This window comes from Petaurus breviceps, unplaced genomic scaffold (assembly GCF_028583685.1).
Source record: "Petaurus breviceps papuanus isolate PSGF00001 unplaced genomic scaffold, PetGlider_PUasm1.0 151, whole genome shotgun sequence".
NCBI lineage: Eukaryota > Metazoa > Chordata > Mammalia > Diprotodontia > Petauridae > Petaurus > Petaurus breviceps.
The window spans coordinates 15,607,847-15,618,345 of record NW_027185712.1 but is presented as its reverse complement, the minus strand read 5'-3'; the positions used below and the strand labels follow the sequence as shown (position 1 = coordinate 15,618,345).

Below are 10,499 nucleotides of genomic sequence, written 5' to 3'. Positions count from 1 at the left end.
ATATCATAACTACTCTGATGGCTTTCACTTTCTGGTTTTGGGACTCAGTCTTTTGGTATCTTAATAAATTTTCTAGTTTATTTCCCCATATGGCAAACCTGACGTATTTTGTGATGGATAATTATATCAGCATATTTGTAATCTCTATAGGCATTGTGAATATGGCATTGCTGATACAAGAGGGTACTGTAATGTGGCGTGTAGTGCAGGGGATCACCTTCACTACAGTAGCAATCTCAATAGGGCTTATTTTCGGGGGAGGGCTTATTTTAGAGGAATCTTACACAGTAAGGGGAGGGCTTATTTTCGGGATAGGTCTTATTATCGGGGAAACACTGATTGCTTTAAAGTTTGCTAAGTTTTATACATCTATATATATATATGTGTGTGTGTGTGAATACATTTGATCTTCACAACAACCCTGTGAGGTAGATGCTGTTGTTAACTATCCCCATTCAAATGCGAAAACAATTATGAAGGGATTTGGGAATTGGATATGGAAAGTGAAGAAGAAGAGGAAGACAAAGGTGACATTGGGACTTCAAGTCTGAATGCTTGTGTGAATGGTGATGCTGTTGTCAGAAAAAAGGAAATCTGTTTGTAGTAGAAGATAATAATATGCTTGGCTTTAGGAATATTGTATTTGAAATGACAGTAATTGGAGTTGGGGAGCTAGAACTTGGGAGAGAAGTAAATGGCTGAGGCTTGAGAACTGGGAATCATACTCATAGGGATATGCATTTTCTGTGGAGGAGTAATAGAGAAAGACAAGAGAATAGGGCTGACACCACTTGTCCTTGGTGGACATGTAGGATCAGGAGCCAACAAATGGAACTGAGAAGGGGTCAGAGAGGTAGAAAAAGAACCAGGAGACTGTGTTGTTGTGAAAGTCAAGGGAGGGGGAACATTTCAAGTACTGTAGGGAATTTCAAGGTTAAAAAAAGTAGAGAGAGGGAGCCCAAGAAAAGGTCTTTGGATTTGGCTGTTAGAAGGTCACTGGCAGCCTTTGAGAAAACAATTTAAGCAGAGTATTAAGGACAGGAGGCAGATTTCAGGGGTTAAGGAGTTGACAGTTGACAATAAGATCACATGATAGGACACATTATTGATGAAGTTGGGAAATGGTCCAACAATTTTGGATTTCAAGTTAGAGTTATGCAAGAAAAGTGGCCAAATTGTCCATACCCTTTGACCCAGCAATCCTATTACAGGCTATATAACACAAAGAAGTAAATATCTGATGTATGCCAAAACTGTCATAATAGCACTGATGGTAGAAGAGGATGAGAGACAAAATGGGAGGAGAAGACTATTGGAAAATAAATGAAAACGCTTATGGTGTGTGAATATAATAGACTATATAGTGAGAAATTTGGAGAAATGTGAGATGATTTGTGTGAACTGATGCAGAAGGAAATGAGCAAAATCAAGAAAATAATGTCTACAAAGACAACAACTATGTAAATGAAAAAACTACTAAAAGGAAATTGAATTCTGAGAAATAGAGAAGACTGAAAGTTTTGGAGAAGAGATAACACATCTCTTCTCACTCATGGTAGAGAAGACAGGAACTACTAGAATGAAATATATATATATATATATATATATAGTATTCTATAATACAAAGTTTCTGTATCAGATGCTCTTTTCTGATTGATTTTTCTTTGTTAAAAGTGAGAGTTCAATCCTGGGGGTGGAATGGGAAATAACTACTAGAGAGACAAAAGATATAAATAAAACAAAATGTTTAAAATGTCATATGACAACTATCCATAAATATGTCTCCCTAAATTCATGCCAATTTTAGAGTAAATCCCCAGCTGAGAAATAGGTTGCCTTCCAAAACATCTTAGGGCATTTGGAACTTGCAACACATTTTAGCATAGAAAACAAATGTTTTAAGTGGCTACATTTCAATTTCTATGGAAAAATAATAGCAAACAATACTGCTGCATTATTAGTGTAGTAGAGGGTTGAACTGGAGCATGCATAAGGATTGGTCTGGGGAATAGTTTTTAAAAAATCAGGAAAACAAATAAGAAATATGCCAATAGTTTCCTCTATTCAGGTTGGCGTAAGCATGACCGAGTAGCCCAATGAAGGCCACCTGAACAGCTAGAATCTGAAGAAACCATGGCACTAAAGGCAATAAATCTCAGAAGTCTTGTTCTTTGATCGTATTCCATTGTCTTTTTGAGAATAACTTAGGACTTTGTACTTGGACTCAGATACAATTTAAGCTTTGGATAGTCATGGTACTGCCTCTTGAACATTGTGGACCCAACCAGTAACTCTTTCTTCTAAGGACATGGTTTTGTGCTGGTTATTTGCCAGTTCTCTGTTCTTTGTAAAGTCATAGGCTCATGGGATCAGATCAAGAGCTGGGAGGAGCCTTAGAAGACTTCTGGTTCAACACTCATTTTACAGATGAAGAAACCGAAGCCCAGGGAGGTTAATTTACTTCACCAAGGGCACACAGGTAGTAAGCAAGGAGAGGTAGGATTTACACTTAGATCATCTGAATCCAGAGAAGGATTACTTCCGCTTTATCAGGTCTCTTGCCTCTGTTTTCTGGGTGGCACCAGTGGACACCCATCTCACTCCTCATGATACCTGAGGCTTAGGAGGGGACCGATCAAAATAGATACAATTTTCTTTTTCTCAAAGTTTGAGAAAGTTTTAATTAGATGATGAGGAAATGAAGGGAGATGTTTGGGACTTCTGCACCCTTTCAAGGATTTTAGAGTTTGAGAGTATTGGTTCTTTTTATGCTTAATTTCATTTCAAAATATAATCATCTCCTTTTCCTTGTTATAGAAATATATGTATATTCTATGCATTGTGGTGAGTTAATGAAATAAAGGTAAATTGAGGTATATTATCTGAGCAAAATCAGTTTATTAACCATGATGCATGTAACTGTTAACAAAGTGGATGACTGGTCACCTTGGTAAGACCAATGACCTTACTGAGAAGGGGGGAATCCTCTTTATTGACACACAGGAAAGAAAGGGGTCTGGGAACATTGCAATTGGCTAGACTGGGGAAAGTGGGTTGGCATTCAGGTGTGGCTAATCACACCCTTCTCTGACAATGGAGGAATATTCATTGTTTTATGGGACTCATCTGCCTCTTATAATTTTGGTTAGGAGACGAGAACCACTGGGTTTGATCTCCTTAGTGGGAATCAAACTTCCCCTAATTGTACAACTATAGGCAAGGACAGATAACTTGTCTTATGGGGGAATGGCACCAGATTAACCTCTTTGGACTTATAGACTACAAACAGAGGTTCCAGCGGTTAACTGCATGAGTGATGATGTTCCCTTTTAACTACACCTTTAAACTAGTTAGGAGGGACAACTTCATTCTTGAGTTTAACTCTAGAGCTGAGAAATGTGGCTAGACAAAATGGAAAATAGAGTCAATTGAAGAATAGAACCAAAATAGTAGAAATTCGAGGTAATATCAATTTTTATCTTTTTACATGTGTATTTCCCAGACTGTCATGTGCAGTTGAATGTGAAGTCTAGTGCTATAAATCTATAAATGAACTAGACCCATAACTGAGTAGTAAAAGAGTAGTCTGACTTGCCTCTCAAGAATTGAAAAGTGCTCCAGGTCACTTAATACTGTTCACTAACAAGAAAAAATCCATCTCTTCAATATTTTCTGTGCTCTATGGCTGCTAACCATGGATCAGGGGAATATTATAAATATAACATACCTAAATTTTATCAAAGTCTTGATTAAAGTATCCATACTATTCTTATGGAAAAAATGGTTAGATGTGGGCTCAACAACAGTACATTTAGGTGGATTCAGGATTCATTGAATGACCAGAGTACTTTTTTTTCTCTTTCCCTATATTTTCCTGTTACTTTCTGACTTTCTCTCTTGCTGATGGGTATAGCCCCAAGTTTGGGCTACAAAACAACCTCCTGTTTAACGTGTTAGGGAGTATAGGTTTCACGTGTTTGACTCTTACTCTGTGTGTGTGTGTGCGCGCGCGCACGTGTGTGTGGGTCTACTGGGTAATCTTTAGGGGGACTAGGATTTATCCCAGATGTGTTTCAGTCACTTTTCCTTCAAGCCCAGCACAATCACACAAAGTTGCTCTCCCCTCCCCATCCCAATTCCTCCCTTGACTCTACCTTTTGGGAGCTTTGTCCTTGGCTGCCACTTTCTGCAAAGTGGAAAGACAGCAAACTCTATGTTCCCAGCAGTCTCTGCACCTTAGGGGTCTCTAAGCTAAGTCTAGGTTTAACCAGAAAGCAGCATGGTTTTGGCTCCTCTCCCTGGTTCCTCAAATGGCTGGGTAGAATCAATGTCTGCTGCTTGATATGCTGCTGTATGTGCCAGCAGGGTCTCTGCAGCTGAAGGATCCTAGGATGGACTCCAGGGGTTCAGGTTACCTTCTTTGCTGGGTGTATAATATCTTCTGAGAAAGGGACACTGAATGAGCATTTGAAGGATTATTGTTCTGGGTTGTTAATTCAGAAAGATCTTCACTTGTAGGGATTCTCTTTAGTCTGTGGATTCAGCTATAATTGTTTTACATATGGTGTATTAATCCTCTTTTTTGGGGGGGAAGGAGGTTTTTGAAAGTTAGAGGTTTTTTTTCCAAGTTAAGGAAAATTTTTTAAAAAGTATACTTCAATCTGTATTCAGACACCATCGGTTCTTTCTCTGGGGATGGAGAACATTTTTCATCATCAGTCCTTCAGAGTTGTCTTGGATCATGGTATTTCTGAGAATAGCTATCTATTCATAGCTGATCATCTTAGAATACTACTGTTACTTTGTACACAATACATTTCACTTTGCATTAGCCCATGAAAGTCTTGCCAGTTTTTTTCTGAAAGCATCCTGCTCATCATTTCTTATAGTATGATAATACTCTATCATAATCACATGCCACAATTCAGTCATTCCCCAGCTGATGGGAGTCCCCTCAATTTCTAATTCTTTGCCCCCAGAAAAGAGCCACTATAAATATTTTTGTACACATAGGTCCTTTTACTTTTTGTTTTTAATCTCTTTTGGGATACAGACCTAGTAGTGGTACTGCTAGGTCAAAAGATATGCATAGTTTTATAGCCCTTTGGGCAGAGTTCCAAATTGCTCTACAGAATGGTAGAATCAGTTCACAGAGTATTAAAATTTCAAGGCATGTGTTTCATCTGCCATCTCCCTGGCTTCTGTGTTTTGTAAGTCTTAGAATAATTAATGTAAATGAAGTATAAATTAGTTGGCGATTTCTACTGAAGGACCCTAGTGATCTTTGGTTGACCCTATGCTATGTAACATATTTATCACTGACTTGGCATGCTTGTTAAATTGTCAGATGACAAAAATATGAGAGGCACAGTTGACATACTGGATGACATAATCAGTAGCTGACAAAATTTTGACAAGTTAGAATATGGTACCTATTTTAATAAGACAAAATTGAAAAGGAATAGATATAAAATTGACTTTTAGGTTAAAAATATTGATTTTAGAAATTTGAAATGTGGAAGGCATGGTAAGAGAGAAAGTTGTTAAAAAAAAAAGACCCTGGTGGGGGGAGTTCAGAGTGAAAGCCCCTTCCCTCTTCTCTCAAGGGGAAGAGTAACCCTTAGCTTATGCTCATATGCTTAGCCCTTTCCCACCAAACACTGGTTGCACAAAAGAACATTGTGAACAGTAAAGAGCAAATAAAGCCATTTATCCAAGCAAAATAGTGAATAGAAATTGGAGAAGTTCTACAGAATATACTAGAGAATTCACAAGAGTAAAAGAACTTTTCAGCTGGGAGTGAGATAAAATCTCAGCTCAAACAAGGAGAGAGGAAATAATTTCACTAAAGGGAGTCCACTCTCTAGGGCTATGGGTACCATAAGTCCAGGGACATAATGGAAACTGGGCTTCCCTACTTATGTGTAGCTCTAAAGCTCTAGTCTGCCATTCAGAGTCTCTGCCTTTCCTCCCTTCTCTCCTGTACCTCTTTTCTCTTTTCTCTCTTCCCTTGATTGGCTCACCTTTCTCTATTCTTCTATTCTCTTTCTCTCTTCCTTCTCCTTCTCTCTCTCCCTCTTTTACCCCTCTTTCTTTTTTCTCTTCCTCCTCTTCTTTCTCCTCCATAACTGAGACTGATCTCAGTTATGTGTCAGGTAAAGTGTCTTATGTAGGTCACAAATGGAAGTCAGAGGACTTTGAACCAAAGTTCTTTGACTCCAAAGTTAATATTTTTTTTTAAAACATTCAATTTTATTTTATTTCTAGATTCAAATTCTCTCCCTCCCACCTTCTTCTCTGTTCAATGTCCTTTCTACTGTACTATGCAGTCCCTTATTAATAGCAACAGGGAGAGCTTATCTGTTGAGAATAATAATGATTCATATGTATGTAATGCTTTGAAGAGGTAGCATGATGTAATCGGTAGGGAACCAGTCTTAAAACCAGAGAGACTTGAGTTCAAGTCTAAACCAGCATATTGGTTGTGTGACTTTGGATAAGTCACTTAATTTCTTAGTGCTATAGGGTCTTAGAAGGATTTGTGAAATCACAGTTCTGAGCCCTGCCTCCATAAATACCTTAAGGTTTGCAAACTTTCTTAACAATAGCTTGTTAAAATAGAGAATCTAAATATTATTATCCCCATATTATAAATAAGGGAACTGAGGCTCATGATTCATTTGTGGATACAGCAAGTGTAAATTTGAATGCAGGGCAGGTGTGTACATCTGCAGCCTGGTGTTATAAAAAGAGCCTTGGCTGTGCTGTCAGATGATCTGTTGAAGAAAAGGTGAATAAAAATCTCTATGTTGCAAAAATATCACCAAGGCCCACACATGTTGTTTATATAAGTAACTTTTGGTTCAACTAAAGAAATTTACTTATAGAAGAGCAGAAACAGGAGAAATTTGTACACAATTACAGACACAACATATGTGTGATGACCAACTTTTATAGACCGAACTCTTCTCAGCAACGCAGGGTTGTAAGTCAACTCCAAAAGACTTATGATGGAGAGAGATGTCTACATTCAGAGAAAGAACTAGAAAGAACAGTTTGAATGCTGATTGAAGCAAACTACCTGCTCTCTTTCTCTTTCTCATTTGATCTTGTTTCCTCTTTTCCATTGTTCATTCCATCTGATACAATCCTTCTTTATAACCTGACTAATGTCTAATGTGAAAGTATTTGCAGATCCTATACTTGATTGCATGCTGCTATGGTGGGGGGGGGGGGGGGGGGGGGGAGAGGGAGGGAGAGGAAAGGGAGGAGGAGAAAATTTGAAACTCAAGGGATTGTGGAATTGAATCTTGTAAACTAAAAGCAACCAAACAAATTAATAAAGACCAAAAATTAAAAATTGAAAAAAAAAGAAATTTACTCAGTTATACTTTTTGGGTATGATAATTGTCTTTAACCTTTATTCATGTAGGGATGGAACCTATAGATGTGCCTCTAGATGAAAATAGTGGAGAAGAGTATCAGATTTGTCAGAGCAAAGTCTGTGCAGACAGGTAAGAATTTTAAAATGCAGATCTCTGCTTTTGATTTCTAAGTCTATTATAAGCATGTAGATCCCCTAGTGCTGCATAGTAGGTATTGGGCAAAAAAAATTTTTTTAGGGTAATGATAAATTTTTTACAGTATTCAAACTATATTATTTAGCAAACAATGGTTTTCTCCTTATTTACCAGCAAATTGGCAATTCTGTGGTTAGTGGGCATACCAGAAAGATAAAAATAGCTCATGTACAAACTTGTGCATCTGAGGCCAAAGTTATTGAGATGAAAACTTTGAGATGTCATCATCTGGCATTTGGTCTCATGGTACAGGAGTGTGGCTTCCTATTGGGACTTCAGGCATTTCTAGGTGGGGGAATGTTTCACAAGATCATTTTTTTTGTTATACTATTTTATGGAAATGCTTGTTTTATTCCATAGATTAAAAAATAAAATAATAAAAAAAGATTTATCAGGTCTCTGCCTTTGGGTCCACTATTAGCATCTGGATCGTAAGTACATGAAGAAAGCAATATGGCGAGGTCTCTGGCCTTCCCTAGCCACACAGGAGAAGCTTCAGCTGCCCATAATAGACTATGAGAATCCTAACTGATTTTCTGACTTACCAATCTTGCTTTGTGCTTTTTAGCACTTTAATTTAATCCCTTCCCAGATTTATGCTTTAGATTCTTTGAGCATTTAAACTGTTGAGGGGGATCTTCTTTCCACTCACATAGCCACAATCCTAGTCCAAGTCCTCATCACCTCTTGACTAGATTATTGTATTAACTTTCTAATTGGCCTCCCTATCCCAAGTGATTTTCCCAAAGTTTAGATTTGTCCATGTCATTCCTCACTCAATAAATTCTAATTGCTATGTATGACTCCCAGGATGAAATATAAACTCCCCTGTTGGGCACTTAAAGCTCTTTATAATATGTCCCTTGCCTATATCTCTAGTCTTATACTTTTTCCTCTCCATACATTCTGTGGTCTTCCTAAACTGGCTTTCTACTTGTTCCTCAAACATGATACTTCATTTCCTTTCTCTGAACCTTTACACTGGCTATGCTCTCCTCCTTCATCTCCACCTCGGTTTCCCTGGCTTCCTATAAGACCCAGCTCCTACTTTCTATAAGAGCTGATTGTGCCTTGACCTCTGAGATTACCTTCTATCTACTCTGTATAATTCTTGTGCATTCTTCATTATTCACATGGTAATAATATATAAATAAATGATTGCTAAATATAGTTGGGTAGGCAGTCCATTCAGGGTGTCTCTCTCTTTCTCTCTGTATCTATATCTACATATGTATGTATTTATGCATACACACACCTCTTAGACAAATACTGCAAATGGATAAGGGACTAGAATTCAGACTAGAGTGTGTTAGAGAAATTGATCTGTACCTTTAATGACCACAAGCTATTACTCTGCAAGCCATCTTTTTAATACCAGTATTCTCCCACTGATGCCAAATGGCTGCAAATCATGCACACCACAGTCTCTGGAGAATTGAAATCATGGGTAATCCAGGGATAGCTGATAGCTGAATGATGGGTATAAATAGGCTGAACCTACTTATTCATATTACTGAAGATTACTTGTGAACTGGAAAATAGCATAAAAACTATCTTGTAGGAAGTATATGATTGGAAAAGGAGAGGATAATAGACAGGCAGCCCAAGTGCAGCCCTGTTACTCATGGAATGTTGATAGACCTAGAGAAAGGTCTCCATAATGCTGGGCAAATCCTTTGTAGTATTCTTAGGAGGACAAGGGAAGGACACGGATGGATTGAAATCTGTACCATTGGGAGTAGCTAGCACTCACATCAAGGAGATCACAGAACAATTGAATATAATTGAACATTTAAAAATTTCTTCATTATTTTATGTTTCTGTGTTTTAACAGTTGTAGTTCTGTGTACTGCACAGACTGAGAAATTATTGGCCTGAATATTTTCAGAAGTTGTTTGGTAACACCTCAGGTCACCACATGGATAGTAGAGGGGTAAGATGCGCTGTGTAAAAAAATCCAGTTAGTTTGGTGTCATTCTATATTTGTGACAAAATTAGTTGTAAAAAAATGACCTTTATAGGCAATTTCCTAAAAGCCCACAAGAAAGAGAAAGCTACATAATAAGATCTTGTATTTATCTCATGTTTCCAGAGCAAGATGTTAGGTATTTTTTTTCCTTAGTAGAAAAAGAAATAAAGAGGATTTTAAGAACACCAATGTTTGCACCACCCAAATCATATTTAGGACATTTAGAACAAACCTGGCAGTGTTTATCTATTTTTCAGAGACTTGCATGTATCTCCTTCTTGCTCCTTCCCTTCTTAAAATAAAAAAGCAGGATCAAGAAACAAGTCAATACTGTGACCTTAGGGCTTTTTCAAATAGCAAGACTGTAATTCTTATAAAGTGTGAAATTCTAAGCTTTGTGGTTCTTGATGGCTATAATTACATATATAATGCTTTTCAAAACGATTTCTAAAGCTTGAAGGGTTCACACAGGCAACAGCTTTTAAGTGTCTTATCAAAATTGTCAATTCTTTCTGCCTTTAAAAACATTCATTCTTCCCCCTCCTCCCCACTCCATTTGCTTTTAAGTATTACTTCGAGATTCCATTTAATCTGAGTGTTGCTTAAGCAAAAACTTTTTGTCCTTGCATTTGAAAATTAAAAGAAAATTGGGAGCAGTTATAGATTATTGCTTAAAGAAAGACTAACAGTCTCTGTGTCTTTTTCTTTCTAGGGTAAATACATATGATTGTGGGGAAAAAATTTCAGACTGGTTGTCAAAATTTTTTGGTCGTCATTGTCGTTTGATCAAACAGAGTTCAGATTTCAACAGAAGTGCAAATAAGAAATATAGAAAAGGTAAATCAACTTAGCTTGACTTTTTTTTTTTTTCTTTTTTGGGGGGCAATTGGGCTTAAATACATTCCCAATTGTGTGTGTGTGTGTGTGTGTGTGTGTGTGTGTGTGTGTGT

General features: G+C 37.4%; 1 protein-coding gene across 4 annotated transcripts in view; it reads left to right on the top strand.

The window, feature by feature from the left end:
- MOCOS (molybdenum cofactor sulfurase) overlaps positions 1-10,499 on the top strand; it is a 107,777-nt gene that overhangs the window by 55,952 nt on the left and 41,326 nt on the right. For all 4 annotated transcript variants that reach the window (XM_069075793.1, XM_069075811.1, XM_069075801.1 and 1 more), the window contains 2 exons: positions 7,433-7,514; positions 10,262-10,386. In XM_069075793.1, the coding sequence (XP_068931894.1) occupies positions 7,433-7,514; positions 10,262-10,386 (207 nt within the window). The remainder of the gene's footprint in view (positions 1-7,432; positions 7,515-10,261; positions 10,387-10,499) is intronic.